At 40.7% G+C, this 23,853-nt stretch overlaps 1 protein-coding gene and 1 pseudogene across 1 annotated transcript; one reads left to right on the top strand and one right to left on the bottom strand.

The window, feature by feature from the left end:
- Window positions 1-3,604: 3,604 nt before the first annotated feature.
- Window positions 3,605-7,120, top strand: LOC131012863 (uncharacterized; annotated as a pseudogene).
- A 470-nt stretch (window positions 7,121-7,590) lies between these two features.
- LOC131012862 (uncharacterized) lies at window positions 7,591-8,936 on the bottom strand. Its single transcript, XM_057940852.1, has one exon. It carries the CDS (start codon window positions 8,243-8,245, stop codon window positions 7,661-7,663), a length of 585 nt encoding a protein of 194 aa, XP_057796835.1. The 5' UTR covers window positions 8,246-8,936; the 3' UTR covers window positions 7,591-7,660.
- Between the last annotated feature and the right edge of the window lie 14,917 nt (window positions 8,937-23,853).

Below are 23,853 nucleotides of genomic sequence, written 5' to 3'. Positions count from 1 at the left end.
CACTGTCACCCTCTGTTCTCGGCGACGGCAGTCGATAGACTGCCACCCCTCAACCCTCGATCACTCTCTGAATCTCGGTGAGACACGAAGCCCTCGATCAGCTGTCGCTCATCGGACCCGACTTACACAAATTAACAACAACATCGACTCAAATGCCAAAACAAAGTCCAAGGAGGAAGATCATTGTCGTCAATGGAAATTGTCGTCGGTGGAGGAATCGCAACCAGAGCACCTCCTCCAGTAGCGGCGACAGAAATGAGCCACCGTTGACTCCCTCTAACAACCCAACGAGATTGTCCCCCTCACCTCCATCTCTCTCCCAGCCCCAAAAGAAAACCTTAGATCCCCAAATTCCATCCATCCTCCTTCAATTACCGGCAACCGCACAGCCATAGAGCCGCCGCCTAACCCTAGCCACCCTTCCGTTATGGCTCACCACTACTCAACCCCAGCCACCGCCGCTCGTATCTCGAGCGGTAGTGCCGCCCCCCCATTTCTCCCCTCTAAACTCAGGCGAGAAGCCGTCCAATGCCCTCGGATGAACAGCAACAACATAACGATGTCGTCTCCCTCTCAATTGGTGGCCTAAAATGAATTTCAGCAAAACGACGTTGTTTCGTGCTTAATTATTTATAAGTAACGTGAACCAAAACAACGACGTTTTGACTATCGGAAGCTATTTACACGTAGACATTTCTGGCTGCCAAGTTAGCTTCAATTTTGCCAGAAATTTTCATAGAGTGCAAAAATTGCTTCAAGGCTTAGTTGGAGTATTATGTGACAGATTCTCTGAAATTGATGCAAAATACGAAAATGAAAATAGTTAAGGTATTTAGTGGCATTAACCTCTATTATTATTATTATTATAAACGGATATTTTGCGACGTTTATCAGCTTGAAATCCACTTAGGAAGCGTCTAAGTTTTCTTATGTTTATAACATCGAATCATATGCTATAATTTATAAAATTATTGAAAATATAATTCAAATTCTTCTCAAAAGTAGAGGAAAAATAAATAAGTACATGTCCGAAGTTATGCGACAATACTAACCTCCTATCATGTCGCATCTGTTAATTTAGATTTAACGAAAAAAAAACCTTGATATGTTTAGTCTTCTTTTCTGTAACATTTTGAAGAACATGACATTTTTGAAAAAGATCGTGATTTTTTTGGACATGTTCTTTTTTTTTTAAATGATAATATTAAATACAAACAATGTAGAGGATGTTCGATTGTCGAGACTAAATTAGTTCGATGTTACCTGAGATTGAGTTGACCACAGACTAATTTAGTCATAGGAGTAAGCCAAAATTCATAATCTAAGACTAATATAGCACTATTCCAAAATTGAATTACGAACCATATCCACATAACCGAAGAAGATATCATAAAATTAATTTAATCTAATCTTATTTAATCCTACTAATCGAACGACCGCGTAGAAGGAGTATCCCGTTAGAGCACCTCCAGCGCTCTTGTCGAGCGCTGGATCGACGCGGGGCGAGGAGGGGGGCGGCGCACTGGAGACCCGGCCAGATGAGAAGCCGTGGCGAGGCGGAGACCCGGGGCGAAGGCGAGGGGTGTTTGGCGCGTCCGGCGGACGCGCCCATTTAAAAAAAAAATCGAAATTCGTTTGTTTTTTTTTAAATGACCGTTTGATATATATATATATATATATATATATATATATATATATATATATATATATATATATATATTTAAATGTCCGTTAGGCCCCAACGGCTGAATTCAACATTTTTCATTTTTTTTCGCTTTATCTATATGTATCACAACTTAATTCCATTCATTTCATTATCTAAAAATCATCTTCACATCAAAAAATTCTCTACAAAAAATGTCTTCCTCCTCATCAAGCCACGAGGACGAGCGACGTGCTGAAGAAATTTTCAATCTTGTGCAAGAATTTAACCAAATTGTTCAAGATATTGGTGATCCAGATGAGCAACCTCGTCGTCGGCGATGAAGCGTGGCAAAGAAGGCCTACATTCGTCGAGTCCGTGAAGCCGGCGCTGTACGTTTACACGCGGATTACTTTGATTAAAATCCGGTCTACCCCGACAACATCTTTCCGCCGCCGATTTCGGATGCGTCGTGCGTTGTTTTTGTGTATCGTTAATGCCGTCGCATCCGATCCATACTTCCAGCAACGCACGGATGCACTTGGGAGGCCCGGCTTCACGCCATTGCAAAAATGCACTGTCGCTGTTCGTATGCTAGCTAACGGTGGGGCAGCGGACCAATACGACGAGTATCTCCGGATTGCAGAGTCCACCTCGTTGGAGTGCTTGCGCAGATTTAGTCGAGCCATTATTCAACTCTTCGGCGCGGAATACTTGAGGAGGCCAACTTCCGCTGACTGCCAACGGCTTCTAGCAATGCACGAAGTGAAGCACGGCTTCCTGGGAATGCTAGGGAGCCTTGATTGCATGCATTGAGCGTGGAAGAATTGTCCAACAGGTATGGCAAGGCGCATACACTCGCGGCGATCAGGGGGAACCGACCATCATCCTCGAAGCCGTCGCCTCGCAAGATCTCTGGATCTGGCATGCTTTTTTTGGGACTCCTGGTTCGAACAACGACATCAATGTGCTCAACAACTCGACGTTGTTCAACGATCGGCTGCAAGGAATGGGGGTGCCGGTCACATATCAAGTCAACAACGCCTACTACACAAGTGGGTACTACTTGACTGACGGCATCTATCCCAATTGGCATGTATTCGTGAAGAGTCCTACACATCCGACGGATCCGAAGGGGAAGAGGTTCAAAGTGATGTAGGAAGCGGCTCGCAAGGATATTGAACGAGCCTTCGGCGTCCTTCAAGCTCGTTGGGCAATCGTCAAAGGCCCATCGCGTCTTTGGAGCAAGGAGGCGATGAGCGACATCATGTTCACGTACATCATTTTGCACAACATGATCATCGAAGACGAAGGCGAGCAAGCAACACAGTGGGAAGAAGACGCCGACGAAGCTTCGAGTAGCGCCGCATCTCAACCTCGTGTCGGTGCTCCGCCAGATTTTCGTGCATTTGTTGCACGACAAGCATACATGCGAGACGCGGAGATGCATGCTCGCCTCACTTTGGACTTGAAGGAGCACATTTGGTCTTGTTTTGGTCCGATTGAGCCCTAGAAAATTATTGTAATTTTTTTTATTATTATTGTATTTAAATTATGTCTTTAAATTATTGTAATGTAGAATTTTAATTTTAATAAAATTTGAATTTTAAAAATAAAAGTGTAGAAATATGAATTTTGTGAAAATGAGGATCTAAACACCCACTATAAGACACAATGCATTGGAGATGGGTGTGCCTTAGGTGGAGCCCACTCCTAAGACACCCATCTAAGACACAAGCATTGGAGTTGCTCTTTGAAACCATGATTAATTATGCTTTTGGCTGCTTACCAGCAAGAAAATGACAAAAACTCCAAACATTAAAATATTTAATCAGCAATAATCATCCTAAGCCAAAGTCTAAACCACTATTAATAAATTTAAAAAAAAAAAAAAAAAAAAAAACAAAAGAAAAGTCCGATTTTAATGATTGCAGTCGGTGTGGTTTATCCAGTTTCTGTGGCGCACGAGTTTCAATTGAAAAACGTTTTTGGAATCTCAATTTCACACACAACACACTGTTTTCAATTCCAATTCAATTCAACGCAGCGTTTTCAATAGCTCTGAAGCTCCAGCAAACCCCTCCCTTTCTCTCTCTTCCCTCCCTTTCTCCCTCTCTCTCGCTCTACTACCAATATATATAGTTTTTCCTCTATCTGCTCCGGAGTATTCATTCTCTCTCTACAAAAACCGTGAGTAGCTATGGCATCATCGGGCTCTGCGGGACGCGGTCCAATTTCGGGCTCCAAATCGTTCGATTTCGGGTCGGATGATATCCTCTGTTCCTACGAGGATTACGGATATCAGGATGGGAATAATGGTGTCCATTGCGATCCATCCATTGCAACCAATTCAGCTAAGGTAATTTGATTTTTTTTTTTTGGCCTCTTTTGATTTCATCGCTTTCGGTGACTCGGAGATTTTGCTATGTTTGTCCTGATTTGCTTCCTCCGCCTGTTGCATTTTTGGATCGGTTAGGGTTTGGTGTTTAATTAAAGGTGTTGACTCTTGTGAGATTGGTCAGGTCTGGAGTTTTGAATGGATGTGTTATATATCTTCGATTGTGTTCATTTCCTTTCCAGACTATAAACGCGGATGCATCCTTCTAGTTGATGGTGAATGCTTATGGATTTTTTTTATAGTTAAAAACTAAAGATTTTTTTGCTTCTGTACCATCGTGTTTGTGCAAGCTGTATTAATTTAATGGGTTGAGCACTCAGATAAACTGTCAATGATTTTGCCTGGTTGTAGAATGGGATGAGGCTGAGAGCATATTTTGTCGAGGAAGGAAGGCTGACTAGAAATTTTAACTTCTTTTGATTTGTATGTAGAAATCTAGAAGATTTTCGAACTTTTGGTGGACTCTACCAGATTAGGGAACTGAAGAAATTAATTTAATGAGACTATGCTAGTTGTTTGAATGCCTATTCCCGCGGTCGGCTCTTTTTGCATGAAGTTGCTTGCATGAATGAGTTTGCTATATTGAAAATCAAGATTTTTTAAGGGATGCAGTGCGTCTGTTCAATCACTTTTGACGCAATGTCTCCGTTTGAGTTGAATATGAGATGACCTTCATTGTGGAATTTTAGTTTCAAAGTAGCTTTCAGTTGCTTCCTGACATAAAAATTACAGAAATTGAAAGCATATGATTTCAGCGTTTAGGCAACTTGGTCCTCTTTGGTAATATGTTATGCATGATAAACTGAAAAAACACAAGGATGTAGGGGCCGAACATGACCACGGCATGATCATACATGCTTTGTGATCCGAAAATTTTATTAGCAAAGATTGTGCTTTATGGTTGCTTTTTAACTGAGTATGGATGTTTGATAAGTTCGTGGTGCAGTAGTAGTTTTTCTGTGTGTTTAAATGGATTAGTTTCTGCTGCTGTTCCTTTGATTATTGAATCACGATTGGTCAAGCACTGTAACTACTCTCTCCAAACTAATCAGGAGGTTAACAAAAGCAGAATGGCGAGATCATCTGTTTTGAGTGCAGCAACTTACAGTACACCCGAAGAATCGTCATATAGTCAAGGTGTCATCACTACTGTTGAGAACAGCATGAAGAAATACACTGACAACATCACACGTTTTCTTGAGGGAATTAGTTCACGGTTGTCGCAGTTGGAATTATATTGCTACAATCTGGACAAATCGATTGGAGAAATGCACTCTGACTTGGTTCGTGATCATGGAGAGTCGGATTCAAAGCTCAGATCTCTGGAAAAACATATTCAAGAGGTATGTGCTGGCATCAATTTTACTCACTATTCAAATTGACAGAAACTTAAGTCGAACCTGTTTCATTTTCAAATTTCTAGTCCATAACATTTACTTTGTTGGATATTTTGGACATTGTTGCTTTGTCTTTTAGCAGTTATTGCTGCCTGTTGTTTTCGGATTGCATTTATTTCCAACGGACAATCCTAGGACATACTAGATCATACCTTTGTACATCGAAAAATGTCATCATATGGATTTTCTCAGTTGTCACACTCAGGCATTTACTTTTCATTTTCTCCTCTTATCTGCTTTACTACTTTGAGTTTGATCCATTCCGTTGGAGTGAGCTAATTAATGTAATACAGGTGCACAGATCTGTGCAGATCTTAAGGGATAAGCAGGAACTTTCTGATACTCAGAAGGAGTTGGCCAAACTTCAGCTTGCACAAAAGGAATCAGGTTTGTCTAGTAATAAACAACCGAACGAGGAGAGAGCTTCAGCACCTGCTTCTGAACCCAAAAGTGGCGAGAACTCATCGGATTTTCATGATCAGCAGCTGGCACTTGCACTACCTAACCAAGTAGCCCCACAGCCGTCTCTCCCCGCTCGGCCGGTGGAGCATCAGCAGCCTTCAGTCGCACCCCAATCATCCGATGCCTCCCCACAGTATGTCGCAAGTACAGGCGTATTACTTGAATCCCCAACAAATGGCCAATATGCCACCCCAAGCCCAACCATCTCAGACGCAGTACCTACCGGCACAATCTCAAGGTCAAGATCTCTCGAGGATGGCACCACAGCCGTCCCAACCTCAGGGAAACCTATGCCCACAGGTTCAGTTGTTACCTCCGTATCAGCAGCAGTGGTCCCAGCAGCTACAGCAGCCCGTTCAACCCAACCAACAGCCGGTTATGCAACCACAGCTCCGAACCTCCTCACCAGTGGTTTTCTCTTCATATATGCAGGGTCAGCCGAATCAGTCTCCTGCTGATATGCCTCCTGGTAGCATACACATGCAGATGTCATATGGCGGAGCATCTCGTCCCGGTTCTGGAGGTTCTGACGGAATGCCTTACGGGTACAATGCTACTGGCAGACAGGTGCAACAACAGGCTCCAACACAACAGCTCAAGACGGGGTACGCACCGCAATCAGGGGAAAGTTACATGCCGCCGAGCGGGCCTCGTCCACAGCTTCCGCCCGGGAATACCTACGTGGTCTTTGATGGCGAGCCGGGAAGAACGCATCACCACCCTCCACAGCCTCAGTTCCAACAAGGCGGCTACCCTCCTCAGCAGAACCACCCGCCCCGCGTCCCCAGCAATAGCGCGATGGGTCCTCCGCCGCCCATGCGTTCCCATCCTTACAACGAGCTGATCGAGAAGCTGGTGAGCATGGGTTACAGAGGCGAGCACGTCCTCAGTGTCATCCAGAGGCTGGAAGAGAGCGGCCAGGCCGTCGACTTCAACGCTGGTGCTCGATAGGTTAAACGGACACTCTTCAGGATCTCAGAGAGGATGGTGAAAGACTACTTGCACGAGTTTAGTGTTTTTCAGTTTTTTAGAGTGTAATGAATAAAGGATTGTTAGATAAAGGGACGAAGAGAGATGCTTTTTATATCTGTAATCTCTTTCCCTTAATGTTGTTTCTGCTAATTTGCAATGCTGCCTAGCTTTTGGTAAATGGCAGCCGCAAAATATTTGTTTGTACCACTTAATATATTTGTATACTATTCGTCTGTTGCTTCCTCGAAATATCTGTTTTTCAGTATTTAATTGTGACAAGATGGCATTTAATTATACTTATAAAAATTTTAGGGTATTGGCATATAAATACTCGAATTTTTTTTATTTTCTGACTACGCACCCAACTTTAAAATTTATTTATAAATATTTGAAGATTATACTCATTCTAATTTTGTGCCAACAAATTTTTACCCCAAATTGTTGTGACATCCCAAATTGATAATTATATGTTTATAGATTTAACACTGACACCAAAGCAACAATCACAACCAATTTATCTGCATCATTATGAACTTCAAACTTCTCTCTTAATTTGATTGTAATGTCACTAACGATTTGGAGGTAAAAATTCATCGCGAACAAAACAGAAAAAAAATACTCCCTCCGTCCCAGCTTTTTGTATCCACTTTTAGTCGGAGGGAGTACAAAGTTCAAGTATTTATAAGCAAAATTTAAAGTTGAGGTGCAAAATTAAAAGATGAGAAAAATTCAAATATTTATAGGCCAATACCCCAAATAATTTCCATAAAAAATAAACGCTAATTTGAATCAAGAAACTGCTCTGCAATCATCTTGTTCCAAATTAGGACTCACAAATTTATGAAAAAACATGGCATCGGTCAAGGTCAGCATGGTTGCAAGACTCGGCCAACCCCCAATCATCTTCTTCTTCTCTTCCAACACTCTCAAAACCTTTATCCGCGGCCATATCCGCTTCTCAACGCTGTACATAAACACGCACGGCCTCTCCACAATGCTCATCCTATCATACCTCCCGCTCCCCACCACCACCTCCGCAACTCTCCTCATCTTCTCCGGCGACGTTGCAAGCACCTGCGGCGAGTTCCTGAACGCCCTCGCGATGTCGCTGTCTGAGAATCCGAGCTCGCGTAACGCCTCCATCTTCACTCCCAAAGTCTCGCTCGTCATCGAACTCACAACCTTAACGGCGCGGATGAAGCTCCGCGATCCGCGATCAGACCCTAATTCCTCCGCTTTCTCGATGAATTTCCTCATCTTTACCGGTTTGAGCAGGAAGAATCGAGGCATTTGGATTATTGCCCTCGTGATCTGCTCAATTGGAACGCCGCAGCTCTTCAGTAATTCCACATTTGGGACAAAAGTGCTCTCCATGTCTTTCAGGAACCCCGAGGATTTGAGGAATTTGACCACGGCGGCGGCGGATCCAAGTACGGCCTTGAGCGTGGCGATCGAGGCGGAGATCCGCGGCGTGCTGTAGTAGAGAAGCCTCGATTGACCCGAGACAATCTCGACGACCTCGGCGGGGGTGAAGCCGAGGTCCCGGAGGATCTCGAATTTGGGCTTGATGTTGGCCTCGAGGTGCGCCGAGAGGAGCTGGGGCGATGATTTGAGGATTCTTTCCAATTGCGCGTTGGAGAAGCCGGTTCGTTTGAGGAATTGGAGGATTGCATCGGCGCTTAGTTGGGATCTGAGGCGGGTGCGGGAGGCGATCTCCACCGCCGCGGCGGGGGAGAAGCGGTGGTCGTCGATTAGGAATTGGGTGACTGTGTGGTAGTCTAATGGCGGTTTTGAGGTCTCGGTTGAGAAATACAGGGAGACGGAGAAGTGAGATTTGGGGACGAAGTGAGGAATTGGTGGCGGAGAAGAAGGAGATTAGAGTGCGGCGTAGAATTAGAGCCGCCATGTTATGGAAGGTTGAAGCTTTAGCTATGAATTTGTCTCCAAAATCTCCATTAATGGAAGACTTACGGTTTATGAGCCGCAGCTCTGCTCCAGAGCCTTAAACCCAAAAAGAAGAGATAGTGTGTGTGTGTCGCGCATACATAAATGTGAATTATATACATCGTCTTCGAATAAATAGGGTTGATTAGTTATAGATCCATACATTTAAGACTAAAAATTAAAAATACCTGCTTTTCTTAAATTATAATGAAAAATAGCTGCTAAACATACCTACTTTTCTTAAATTACTACTTCCTTCGTGCCACTGATAATGACTCATATTCTATTTTGGATTTGTCTCAATCAAATCAGGGCCACGGGGCCCTACGAAGAGAAAAAAGGGCCCCGGCGAGGAGCACCTCCGCGGAACAGAACGCGCAGCAGAACGAGGTGATGTTGCTGCTGCTGCGCGCGCAGTGAGAGCAGTACAGTAGCCGGAGAATCGAGAAGTTCAGAAGCATGAGAGAGAGGAGAGAGTACGAAAAGGAAGAGAGATAGCCGTTCCTCTTGACCGTTAATGAGTTATTGAGTTTGAGAGAGATTTTTTTTTTTTATTGTTGCCTCCAACTCCTCACTCGTTAGAAAATAGGTAGATAATTTTTTTTGTTTTTTTGGTATGGGTATAATACTATTCTTGGCCAATATTTTGGGGCCCCCAAAAATTGGGGCCCTGGGCCATTGCCCCACAAAATACACTAAAGGGCCGGCCCTGGTCTCAATAAAAATGACTCATTTCCAAAAAAGAAAACTATTATCTCACAAAAAGTTGTGGGCTCCACCACTATCTATCACTTTTATCCTTTATCACTCTTCTTTCTTAATTTTCGTGTCAAAAAATAACGTGCCATGACTAATGGGACGGAGGGAGTAGTACACATTGTCTTTGAAGAAATGTATGCTTTTAAGGTCAGAAGCACCTAAAAAATTGTAGGGAGAGGTAGTGGTACAACCGGTAAACTTATCAATATATGTCCAAGCAATTAACTTCGAGATACCTGAACATATGTGGAATGACAGACCTCCATATTACTCAATGGTGAAGTATGATTGAACGAATATAGATTTAATCGGTACATTATTGTTGGATTTCGAATTATACCTAGTGTTGTTTGGAAGAGTGAGAGAAATGCTAAATTGTTGAGAGCACGAAGATAAAACTGCAGTAATATTGCTTGTGAAGTAAGCGTCCTTTATAAGGTGCGTGCGCATGTCTATTTATAGATTACACGTTGAGGGCAAAATGGTAAATTCATTGTTGAAACACGCGCTTTGCGTGGTCGGGGGTATAATAGTAAATTTGTCCCTGGACGGGAGATTTTCCCGCTCTCTCTGGCGAAAACCATTTCTCTGACAAGAGCCATTCCTCTGGCGGGTATACTTCTCTGACAATGCCATTTCTCTGGTGAAGGTCATTCCTCTGACAAGCCCGTTTCTCTGGCTAAGGCCGCCTCTCTGCTCTGCACGTATTACTCCTCATCACTCAAGATTAAGAGTATTTGGATGCTTAATACAGAGGCGGGGCTAAGAAAATGCAGGTCCTGTGCGAAATTTTAAATCTAGACCCTTTATTTATAAGTGAAAAAACAATTAAATTATATAAAATATAATTAAAAATTGTAAGGAAATTACTGTGCTTTAAACTTGAAAAACTATTACATAAAAAAAAAGATTAGAAATTTTAGAATATCGAAAACATGATGTCATAAAGCTAAAGTCTTATTTAACAAAATTTTGCAGGGCCTTTGACAAAAAAGAGACCATGGCCCTAAATTTACAGAAAACATTCGAACAGGCTTTGACAAAAAAGAAGAAAGAAAATTGGCAGACAATTAAAATAAGGGTAATTCCTATATATATATAGGGGGCCGCTCCAATGAGATCCCCTAATTTTATTGAGATTTAGGGTACGATCTGGTGCATTTATATTTTCAAATCTATGGCTAGATTTTTTTTCTAATTTGATTCATTATTTAATTATCTAAAGGTTAAATTTGACATTCGTTAATTTTCCATATCTGATTTATTGTATATCTTCATTGAATCATATCTTTCATATCTTTTTTATTTTCGTTCATATTTCCTTTAATTCTCTCTCTTTAATTTCATATCCTTATCTTATCTATTATCAATTCCGAATTATTTAAGATTGTCATCATCACAATATGTTTTTCGTCATTTCACATATCAAATATTTTTTCTACCAGTGAAGTCGTGGGAATAGATAACACCTTAGGAAGATTTATTATCAAATTAAGAGAGAAGTTTGAAGTTCATAAGGTGTTATTTATGTGTTATCAAAATAACACCTTAGGAAGATTTTAATTTCATATCCTTATCTTTAATTTTTGTTCATGTGTATTTTTCTACGGGTATAATACACAATTAAAATTTTAATAATTTAATTTATGCATACATCATAACTTATACAAAAATTTAATTTTCAAGTTAATTATTTTGTATTTGTTCTTTTAATTTATCTCAATCAAGTTATTAATTTTTTTAATTGGATAAGATATTTATTCAAAATCTAGCTCTGATAAAATATGGATATATGTTGTTCATTAGCAGTTCATATGATATTCATCTTCACTCAATTAGGTGTGAGCAAACCCGAACCGGACCCGCCGAATCCGCCCGGACCGACCCATTGTATATGTATGGTCCGGGTCGGGTCTAATTCTTAGGACCGATTTTTTTCGGATCAGTCCGGGTCGAGACCCGGCCGAACCCGCCGAACCCGGACCGACCCATATCATTAAAAATTATTTATTTATTATATATATTTAATATTTATAATAATATTAATAATATTAAATTTCAAAAATTTCTAAAATCTAAAGGAGGAATGCTTTTGATTTATGTTTTTTTGTTGTGATTGTGGATTGCGAATGGTGAAACTATGATATTGATATGTGTTTGTATCGTATTTATTATGTTTTATGTATGAAAATTAAGTGCGAAAACAGGAAAAAAATAATTTTGGCCTCGGCGGGTCGGACCTGGACCGAACCGGACCCGTTGCTCGGGTTCGGTCCGGGTCTGGGTCGGCCAGCACACATTTTTCGGTCCAGGTCGGTCCTTCATTTTAAAATTTTCGGTCCAACAAACCCGACGGGTCGGTCCGGGTCCGACCCGCTGCACACCCCTACACTCAATCAATATTCAACATATTTCGCGATAGTATTCCAGAATTTTTCAATTCACAGTTTTAAATTGAACACCTGATAAAATAAATCATAACAACTATAAATTTCAAAACCACTATTTGAAATTCATTATCGTCAAAAGTCTTTGCTCACTTATTCATCAGAATCATACGCCATTATTACAAAGCACTGATAAAGAGAGTCGACATTCAAAATATATTTAGTGGGTTAATTAGGTTAGTGGTTGCTTTTAAATAATACTACTCCCTCCGTCCATGAAAGAACTTCATAGGAGGGAGTGGCATGGGTTTTAAGAAAAAAATATTGTTGAGTGTGTTGAGAGTGGATAAAAGGTAGTTGAGTGTATTGGGAGTGGTGAAAATGTGTTATAATTAATATTGGGAGTTGTGAAAAGTGAAAAGTAAGAGGATTATAAGTGGTAGGGTATAGTCCAAAAATAGGTAAGAAGTTCTTTTGTGGACGTCTCAAAAAGGAATAGGAAGTTCTTTTGTGGACGAAGGGAGTATTATGCATTCTTAGAGCATCCACACCAGATCTCTCAAAAGTAATCATAACTTTAAATTTGAGCTACAATAATAATAAGTGAGATAAAATGATCACCCAATAGATCACCTATATTAAGTTGGGCCCACAAAAAAATTTACACACCCTCAAATTGACACTACAAGAAAAACGCCAATAGACAACGGACAAAACCCGTTGTCTATTAGAAAATCAACTGTTGTAAATGAGAGTATTGTCTATTGGAGGGCGGTCATAGACAATGGTTTTTAAAATATTTTTTTTTTATAATTTATTTATATTTTCTGATTTTTTAAATATATATTTACCAATACTAAAAACTCATAATAGAAAACTAAAAATACATATATTAATAATAAAAATCCATATATTCATTCAAACATTATTAATCCAATATTACATTCAAACAAATTTCATCCAACATTTGAATCTTCATTCAAACATCATTAATCCAATATTACATTCAAACAAATTTCATCCAACATCACAAATTTCATCCAACATTTGAATCTTGATACTTTTACTTTTGGGCTGAGATTTGTATTCTGGGAGTCTGGGTCGGGTTCGGCGATGATGGCGGCAGCGGAACCGCGGTGGTTTCCGATCTGCCAAAGAGGGAAATGAGAAGAGAATTTCAGTTTTTAAACAAAAAGGGGAACGAAATGAAAGGAAATTAGGACAGTAACTTAGATTGATTTGGAAATTAGGACAATAACTTTCGAAATTGTAAAAATAGGACACTAATTTTTTTAGAGTAAAATAGGACACTAATTAATAAGTGTTGCATCCGCAGGACATTTTTTTGCCAATTATCGGCCGAGAAATGTCCTATTTTTACGACGCTTATTAATTAGTGTCCTATTTTACTCTGAAAAAAAAACTAGTGTCCTATTTTTACAAGTCCAAAAGTTTTTGTCCTAATTTCCAAATCAACATAAGTTATTGTCCTAAAAAATCCCTTGACTCCCTCAAATTTAATCCTAAATTTACACCCCCTTAAATCTAATCCTAAATTTATAAAATAGATAATGAAAGTGAAGACTTTAGGAGTAAAATTTTGAGAGATCTGTCGTGGATGCTCTTAATAGGTTTACATCGTAGTTATTCTGATTCCAATTTAGTAATACGTTATTCAGTAGTAATTCATATGATATTCATTTTCAATCCTTTATTGTTCATCAAATCCAACAACTATGTTCCAAACTTTATCTGTCCATAGCTTAAAAGTGGAACACATGATAAAATTATTGAAAAAAAAATTAATTATGTTCCAAATTGGCATAGTCGTAAGTCATTGCACACTTATCCAAATGTCTAATGAATAACAAATAATACGTACTAAATACGACTATAATACAAGACGTACATAATCAGATATACGCACTGAATTCAAATACAATAGAACAAAGTTGCGCAGAACTAGTTCTAAACTATAAAGATTTGCTGACAGTTAATGAATAACACATATATTCATAAGAATAAAACATACTCCCTCCGTCCCGCTCTAAATGTCCCCTTACTTTTGGGCACATAGATTAAGAAATGGGTATAAAGTAGATAAAATGGGTATAAAGTAGATAAAGTGGATTGGTGAAAATTGTTTAAATATTAAGTATAGAGAGAGAGTGTATTGCCAAAAAAGGTATGAGACATTTGGAGTGGGACGGAGGGAGTACTATTTAGTGAATATAAATAAATTTATATATTAATGTATTTATGCATGTAATTATAGTTATGAATTGCGATTAATGAACAACAGCACAACAGTGAAGTGAAACTTAATGAATACATCAAATTACTTAAGGAATAAGCAGAAAAGAAAGAATTATATACAGAAAACGAAGATGAGGAGCAGAAAATGGTTCACATTGTTGGATTTGTATACTGAAAGCAAGAACGTTTTATGCTTGTATACAATGTTTCCTAAGTTCACTATCTAATCTCCTATCTGATTGTGTTCATGATTGCATATGTATGTTCTTTATCTCTATATAAGTAGATTATATGGTGTGTTGTAGATCACAGAAGACCATATAATTGGAATAACCTTAAGAGATATAATATGATCACAACCGAAATAACTCTAGGACAAGTTATTGGTTTAGGCTGCAGTATAGATGGAAGTAGTTTGTCTTGGCTACTTGTCTATACTGGTACGTCATTACGTATTGATAGGACCAACAGTGAGATGTATTCTTCTATCTGACATAAGTGAAGAATCAAGATCTCGGTGACTCATAAGATCTTAATACTAATAAGTATTTAGATATATATGTTAATTCGTATATCACTTTGACTTACTATGGGTGAAAGTTATATGCTAACTCGAGTACTCTATATCTTGGGTGATAGCGGTTAATATATGATATTTGAGTATCTGTATTAGTACCCGTATCCGGTATAGGATAATGACATCCCCTTAAGGAGCTCAATAAGGTTTATTGCGCTAAACCCTGCAGGTTGATTAAGTTCAGGCGCAATAATAAGGTTTGAGTGGTACTGCTTAAGGATTATAAAGAGATTAATTAATTTAAGCTGTCAGAGCTCTAATTAATTAATGGATGTCGGATATTTTAAATACGGAGATTTAATAAGTCTAAATACAAGCCCCAACTCATCACCGGCAATAAAGGGGTAAGTCAGTATCGGTTCTCTAGTGGAATGAACTGATATTTATAAATTAATTATGGTCTGGGCTGACCATAGATAAATTAATTTATTTGAGGCCCATCTTTATTCCTTGTATCTGGTCCCTGGACTGGCCCAAAGTCTCCTAGCCCTAGAAGGAGAGAAAAACGCCTCCTACACTAATTGTGTGCCTACACGTATTTTATTCTATATAAAATACAGCTGTCAGCTCTCAGGAAAACAGACTGATAAAATTAGGGTTTTGAGAGCTGTGTGGGGCGCAGGAAAACGTGTGGAGCATTCTCTCTTGGGACTTTCATAGATCGTTGTCCATCCAACGGTGAAAGCTGAGCGGGATACAGTCGAGAAGATCAGAGCTGGAGTCAGATTTTCGCAGGAAACCAAGTTCTGGCAGTCTCCGTAAAACGGCCATAACTTCCTCCACAGAACTCCGATTCAGACGAATCAGGCGGCCACGGAAAGCTCTCTCGAAGACGAAGAAGTCGTATTTATGGGCGAAATACGATTTGAGGACGTTTGAGGCTTCAAATGAAGGCTTGAAGCTGACTGGTATGTTCAGATGCGAATCTGCGAATTCTTCTGAATTCTTCAGGTATTTCTGAGCTCCAACGTGCAGCTGTTAAATTCATAGGAGCATGTTTAAGATTAATCGTTGTATGATAAATTAATAATAACCAAGAAACGATCATCGGGCAAAGCGGAACGTTAATTCAGTTTAATATTCCTTCAATTGGTATCAGAGCCCAGGATTAATTTCTTGGCTCTATTATTAATTTATGTATGATTAATAATGTGCTTTGTTTTTACTGCTGTTGTTCTTCGTGGTCTGTTGATTCGTGGGATACGTCGTTTGACGTTGTAATCGTTTTTCACCACGAGAAAATCCGTGGTTAGATTAGGATTTCAAATTGTATTTGTTTTCCTTTGTAATCTGTAAAATTGTGGAACGAGACGGTGACAACGCCGAATCAACAACGAAGAACGGAGTTGGAGTGGAGGAGGCGTGCCGGGGGAGGAGCGAGCAAGGCTGCCGGCGCCAAGGGCAGCGCGCGCACGAGCGCTTGCGCGCTGTGCGTCGCGCGCCTGGTCAGGCTGCCGTGCAGGCTGCTGCTGCTGCTCTCGCTGAGGGTGTACGCCGAGGCTGCTGCTGCTGTGCGGGTCAGGCGAGCGAGGAGAAGGCGGGCCGAAGGGGCTGTGCGCGCCCGGGGCTACGCGCCCAGCGGGCGACGCGCTGCCGCTGCTGCTGCCTTCGCCGGGGCCTGCTGCTGCTGCTGCTGTGCTACTGTTACTGGCATGCTGCTGCTGCTCGCGGAGGAGAGCTGCTGCCGAGCGCCGGATGCCGCGCCAAGGCGGCTGCTGTCGCTGCTGCACGCCGAGGAGGCTGCCAGCGCCGGGGCGCTGCGCGCGCCGGGCTGCTGCAGCGCCGGGAGGCTGCTGTACGGCGGTGGGGGCTGCAAAGGGAGGCGGCGGCGCTTGGGGCTTCCAAACCCTAGGTGGATGAGTTTTTCCAAACCCTAGGGGGCCCAAACCCTAGTTTTTTCCAAAGACGGGCCGGATGGTGTGTTCGGGCCAAGTTTCGTTTTTGGGCTTTTCTTTTCTGTTTTAAATGTAATAGAATAGATGTTGGGATTCCACGAATGGGTCACGAAGAATTTTAATTCTTTATTTCTGTTCGTTGCATGTCGTGGTGTTAATCCCTTATGCTCTTTGCATGCTGTTTTTGTCTTTGCTTGTTAATATTTGTTTATTAACTGCACTTAGACAAGCATGCTAGGTTTATTGTTTTCTTAAGCATGTTTTAGAATTCTGCGAGCATGTTTTACGTGTTGCGTTCTAGAAGAGCATGTTTAAGATTATGTGTTGAGCATGATCAAAAACCTTTTGAAAGAAAAAGACTAAGCTGTATTAATAATTTTATAGATGATTAAAAATTATTTAGATTTCCACAAGCGGTCTCTAGACAAAGTGATTGGCGATGTGAGTAAACGTCCACACAACGTGGCTTACTTCATATTTGTTTCTCATAAGTTTGTCAGAAGAGGTTTCTATAAAAATATTTAATCCATTGAAGTAGTGGGAGTTATGCAGTAAACGTCCACACAGCGTGGCTTACTTGTGTAATTTTCACGAGTACTTTGGAGAATGGAATTAAATAAGATAACCAAGAAAATTAAATTGAAAGCGGCATGGTCCGAGTGAGTATGTCAATTTCGAGAATTTAATTCTCAAGGTTAAATTGTGGTTATTACTTAATAATTTTTTATTCTTAAAATTATGTAGACCTCCACATGCGGTCTCTAGACAAAGTGATTAGCAATGTGAGTAAACGTCCACACAACGTGGCTTACTTCATATTTGTTTCTCATAAGTTTGTCAGAAGAGGTTTCTATAAAAATATTTAATCCATTGAAGTAGTGGGAATCATGCAGTAAACGTCCACACAACGTGGCTTACTTGTGTAATTTTCACAAGTACTTTGGAGAATGGAATTAAATAAGATAACCAAGAAAATTAAATTGAAAGCGGCATGGTCCGAGTGAGTATGCTAATTTCGAGAATTTAATTTTCAAGGTTAAAATGTGGTCATTGCTTAGATATCATATCAAGTACAATGTACAACTCCCAAAGGAGTCCCTTCTTGATAATGATATGGTCTAGTTAGGGTGCCAACTATTAATTTCTTTTGTCAAAAGGTTAAGTTGACATGGATAGAAATTAAATGACTAGGTAAATAGTCCGGTTGAGGAGTTCGTGTGTAAACGTCCACCCAACGTGGCTTGCACATGAGATTCTTTGAGCGGTTGGAGGTTTCATTAATATTGTTTTATCAAAAGGTTACAATATTATTGTTACGAATTATGTGCTTTATGTTCGTTACTTTCAGATATGTCTATGTCTCTTATTGTTTATTTATTCTTGCACAAAGTCTTTTAACCGGTCCACATATATAAAATGGAAACGCAGTTTTGGATTTTCACCTTTATCACAAATTAACACATTTTTTTTGTGTTGCTTACTACTCCACGTTCTTATGGTCCGAACAATGAGTCAAGTGATGAGAAAAAGGAATTACATAAAAGGTGGCATAAGACGAATAATGTGGCTATATGCTATATTATGAGTATAATGTCATAAACCTTGTAGCTCCAACATCAGGGCATGGACGATGCTATTAGCATTATGCTGAATCTCAAGAAAGTGTTTGGAGAGTCGGACTGAGCTACTCATTTAAATTTGATGAGAGTAATCTTGTTATTTTTATGAGTGAGCACAGCTCAGTGCACGAGCTTGTCATGCAATTTTTGACGGACTTGACTTGTTCAGTGGGAGTATCGACGGTGAGGCAAAAGTCGATATTATCCTGAACTCTCTTCCCAAGTCTTTTAATTAAGAACTTCCGCCTCAACGCTGTTATTAGCAAGAAAGATAATACTCTTTTTGAGTTGTTGAATGCTCTAGTTACAGCTAAGGAAGTTGTGGGAAAAAGATGTGCAAACACTTGTTATTGCCAAAGGATGGCCATCTTCTTCGTCAAAAGACGGGAAGAAGAAGGATCCAAGGGGCAAGAAAGACAAGGGAATAGTGGGAGTAGTGGTGTGATAAGATTGAGTATTAGAGAATTTTTCTTTTAATACTCAAGGCAAAAGGTTAAGGTACTTCACTTGCTATAGTAACTGAGACATGTCAGCTCGTTTTCTACTCAGTTGTGAGTAGTGGATAACGAGAGAAACTGATAATGATTGTTGCACCTTGCATGGCTTTTAGGCTGACAAGGAAGCTGAAAAGTGATGAGATGATTGTCTTCATAGGCAACGTGACTAGAGTCGCAGTTGTTGCAATTGGAGACTTGTCTTTAAGTTCTAAAGACATAGTTTAAGTTTTTGAGAGTTCCTTATCATGTTTCAAAATTTTGAATAGATGGATTACACGTCATTTTTGATAGTGATGTTTCTATCATAAGAAATGACAAAGTTGTCTATTCTGGTATTTTTTGAACATCTCTCTTCATACTATAACTTGTCTATAAAGTACCTTTATATTGCATTTACATCACCGAACAAAAGAAAGAGAAAAATTAAGGCTAATCTCTCTTGAGGATCATACACATATATTGATACCCTAGTTTAGGTCACATCTATCTTAACAGGATCCAAAGGCTCGTGTCTAAATAGTACATTGGATTCAATCCAGGTTGTACCATTTGGAACCTGCGAATCCTGTATAGAGGAAAAGATGGAGACCGGGTCATTCATGGCAAAAGGGATAAAGGGCCAATAATGTGTTAGGAATGATCTTTTCTGATTCATTGTCAGTGTTTGGGATTCCAACCCAGTTTACTACACCGTGTAATCCCTATATAAGATGGTGTGGTGGAGAGAAGAAATAGGTCACTCTTGGAAAAATATGTCCGATGATGAGTTATGCATCTTTGCAATTAGTCCTTAAAGAATCAGAAGGTGGTTGTTAGCAATGACACACGATTCTTAGTAGTGGACTATGGTAATAATCACTAATCCAAGTCAGATAGTGTGCTTCAAGAAATTGAAGACATTAGACAGGCGATTCCATTACCCAAGCCAAGTGTGCAAGAGTTTTGTACCACAAGACACTGCACGCACTGTTGACACACATGTGCCACCACAGATCCATTGTAGTGGGAGGTGTTGGATTTGTATACTGAAAGCAAGAACGTTTTATGCTTGTATACAATGTTTCCTAAAGTTCACTATCTAATCTCCTATCTGATTGTGTTCATGATTGCATATGTATGTTCTTTATCTCTATATAAGTAGATTATATGGTGTGTTGTAGATCACAGAAGACCATATAATTGGAATAACCTTAAGAGATATAATATGATCACAGCCGAAATAACTCTAGGACAAGTTATTGGTTTAGGCTGCAGTATAGATGGAAGTAGTTTGTCTTGGCTACTTGTCTATACTGGTACGTCATTACGTATTGATAGGACCAACAGTTGAGATGTATTCTTCTATCTGACTTAAGTGAAGAATCAAGATCTCGGTGACTTATAAATCTTAATACTAATAAGTATTCAGATATATATATTAATTCGTATATCACTTTGACTTACTATGGGTGAAAGTTATATGCTAACTCGAGTACTCTGTATCTTGGGTGATAGCGGTTAATATATGATATTTGATTATCTGTATTAGTACCCGTATCCGGTATAGGATAATGACATCCCCTTAAGGAGCTCAATAAGGTTTATTACGCTAAACCCTGCAGGTTGATTAAGTTCAGGCGTAATAATAAAGTTTGAGTGGTACTGCTTAAGGAATTATTAAGAGATTAATTAATTTAAGCTGTCAGAGCTCTAATTAATTAATGGATGTCGGATATTTTAAATACGGAGATTTAATAAGTCTAAATACAAGCCCCCCGACTCATCACCGGCAATAAAGGGGTAAGTCAGTATCGGTTCTCTAGTGGAATGAACTGATATTTATAAATTAATTATGGTCTGGGCTGACCATAGATAAATTAATTTATTTGAGGCCCATCTTTATTCCTTGTATCTGGTCCCTGGACTGGCCCAATGTCTCCTAGCCCTAGAAGGAGAGAAAGACGCCTCCTACACTAATTCTGTGCCCACACGTATTTAATTTTATTTAAATACAGCTGTCAGCTCTCAGGAAAACACACTGATAAAATATTAGGGTTTTGAGAGCTGTGGGGCGCTGGGAAGAAAAACGTGTGGGGCTTATTTCTCTCTTGGGACTTTCATAGATCGTTGTCCATCCAACGGTGAAAGCTGAGCGGGATACAGTCGAGAAGATCAGAGCTGGAGTCAGATTTTCGCAGGAAACCAAGTTCTGGCAGTCTCCGTAAAACGGCCATAACTTCCTCCACAGAACTCCGATTCAGACGAATCAGGCGGCCACGGAAAGCTCTCTCGACGACGAAGAAGTCGTATTTCTGGGCGAAATACGATTTGAGGACGTTTGAGGCTTCAAACGAAGGCGTGAAGTTGGCTGACCTGTTCAGCAACAGATTGACGAATTCTTAGGAATTCTTCAGGTATTCTCTAACTCCAACGTGCAGTTGTTAAATTCATAGGAGCATGTTAGGATTAATCGTTGTATGATAAATTAATAATATTCCAAGAAACGATCATCGGGCAATCGGAGCATTAATTCAGTTTAATATTCCTTCAATTGGTATCAGAGCCCAGGATTAATTTCTTGGCTCTATTATTAATTTGTGTACGATTAATAATATGCGTTGTTTTTAACTGCTGTTGTTCTTCGTGATTCGTTGATTCGTGGGATACGTCGGTTTGACGTTGTAATTGTTTTTCCACCACGAGAAAATCCGTGGTTAGATTAGATTTTCGAATTGTATTCGTTTTTCTGTTGTAATCTGTAATTATGGAGAACAAACGAAGAACACGAAGAACGGGGATGAGGATGTTTGCCGATTCAAACTTTCCGGGCGACCAGCGGGAGCCCGGCACCGGAATCAGGCTGCCGCGCCGCTGGTGGGCGCCGCCGTGACTGGTGCTAGTCGGGCAAGGCCGAGGCGAGGCGTGGCTGGGCTGGGGCGAGCGGGGGCGGTGCGCGCCTAGGGCTACGCGTGTGCGCTTCGCGCGCTGCGTGCCCGGACGGCGTCGCACGGCCGCTGCTGCCGAGCTGCTGCGTGCTGCTGTCATCGAGGGCTGCTGGTCCGGTCCGTGGCGAGGCGTGGCTGGGCGAGGAAGACCGGAAGCGAGGGGCTGCGGGCGCCGAGGGGCAGCGCGCGCGCGGGTGCGTCCACACCGTGCGCAGCGCGCCCAGATCGGCGACCGCGCGGCCGCTGCTGTGATCTGGTCCGTTCTGCGCGCTAAAGGCGAGGAGGGCAGGAGCTGAGCGAGGGCTGGAAGCCACCGGCGGGGGCGGTGCGCGCCCGGGGCCGCGCCTGCGCGCTGCGCGCCCGGCGGGCGGCGCACTGCCGCTGCTGCTGTTGCTGTTGCCGTCGGGTGCTGCTGCTATCGCCGAGTTCGCCGAGGAGTTGCTGCTGCTGGGGCTGCCGGAAGGGAGCTGGTGCAGTGGTCGAAGAAGGTGGCGGCGCCGCCCTAAGCGGCGAAACCCTAGGCGGCGCCTTTTCTCGCAAACCCTAAATCCGCTGCGGGTCGAATGGCGGGTCAGACGGGCAGGGCGTGGGTCGACGGGTCCTGAGCGCGGGTCTGGGCTGCTCCTTGCGGGCCTGGGCTTCTCCTTGCGGTCCTGGGCCGCAGCTGGACGGGCCTGGGCGGCTGGGCTGCGTTTTTGAGCCCAAGCAAGGGCTGTTTTTGCCCATTTTTAATTTCTTTTCTATTGTTTTATTGTAATAGATTAGAAATGGGATTCCACGAATGGGTCACGAAGAATTTTAATTCTTTATTATGTTCTTTGCATGTCGTGGTTGTTAATCCTTTATGCTCTTTGCATGCTGTTTTTGTCTTTGCTTGTTAATATGTGTTTATTAACTGCGCTTAGACAAGCATGCTAGGTTTATCGTTTTCTTAAGCATGTTTTAGAATTCTGAGCATGTTTTACATGTTGCGTTCTAGATGAGCATGTTTAGGATTATGTGTTGAGCATGATCAAACCTTTTGAATTAAAAAGACTAAGCTGTTGATAATTTTATGGATGATTAAAAATTATTTAGATTGCCACAAGCGGTCTCTAGACAAAGTGTTTAGCAATATGAGTAACGGTCCACCCCACGTGGCTTACTTCATGTTTGTTCTTTCATAAGTTTGTCAGATGAGGTTTCTATAAAAATATTTAAATCCATTAAAGTAGTGGGAGTTATGCAGTAACGGTCCACCCCACGTGGCTTACTCGTATAGTTTTTCACGAGTACTTTAGATGATGGATTTAAATAAGATAACTAAGAAATTAAATTGAATGCGGCATGGTCCGAGTGAGTATGTCAAAATTCGAGAATTTAATTTCAAAGTTAAATTGTGGTTATTTCTAATTAATTTTATTCTTAAAATTATGTAGACCTCCACATGCGGTCTCTAGACAAAGTGTTTAGCAATATGAGTAACGGTCCACCCCACGTGGCTTACTTCGTATTTGTTTCTCATGAGTTTGTCAGAAGAGGTTTCTATAAAAATATTTAAACCATTGAAGTAGTGGGAATTATGCAGTAACGGTCCACCCCACGTGGCTTACTTGTGTAATTTTCATAAGTACTTTGGAGAATGGTATTAAATAAGATAACCAAGAAAATTAAATTGAAAGCGACATGGTCCGCGTGAGTATGTTAATTTCGAGAATTTAATTTTCAAGGTTAAAATGTGGTTATTGCTTAGATATCATATCAAGTACAATGTACAACTCCCCCACGGAGTCCCTTCTTGATGATGATATGGTCTAGTCAAGGTGCCAACTATTAATTTCTTTTGTCAAAAGGTTAAGTTGACATGGATAGAAATTAAATGACTAGGTAAATAGTCTGGTTGAGGAGTTCGTGTGTAACTGTCCACCCCACGTGGCTTACACATGGAATTCCTTGAGCCGTTGGAGGTTTCACTAATATTGTTTTATCAAAAGGTTACAATATTATTGTTACGAATTATGTGCTTTATGTTCGTTACTTTCAGATATGTCTATGTCTCTTATTGTTTATTTATTCTTGCACAAAGTCTTTTAACCGGTCCACATATATAAAATGGAAACGCAGTTTTGGATTTTTATCTTTATC

The sequence above is a fragment of the Salvia miltiorrhiza genome, chromosome 2 (genome assembly GCF_028751815.1).
Source record: "Salvia miltiorrhiza cultivar Shanhuang (shh) chromosome 2, IMPLAD_Smil_shh, whole genome shotgun sequence".
NCBI classification, from domain to species: Eukaryota; Viridiplantae; Streptophyta; class Magnoliopsida; order Lamiales; family Lamiaceae; genus Salvia; species Salvia miltiorrhiza.
This window is presented reverse-complemented; position numbering and strand designations above follow the sequence as displayed.

Excerpts from the sequence above, each read along its gene's own strand:
- LOC131012862 (XM_057940852.1), bottom strand. The coding sequence starts at position 8,245 with ATGGAGAGCACTTTTGTCCCAAATGTGGAATTACTGAAGAGCTGCGGC.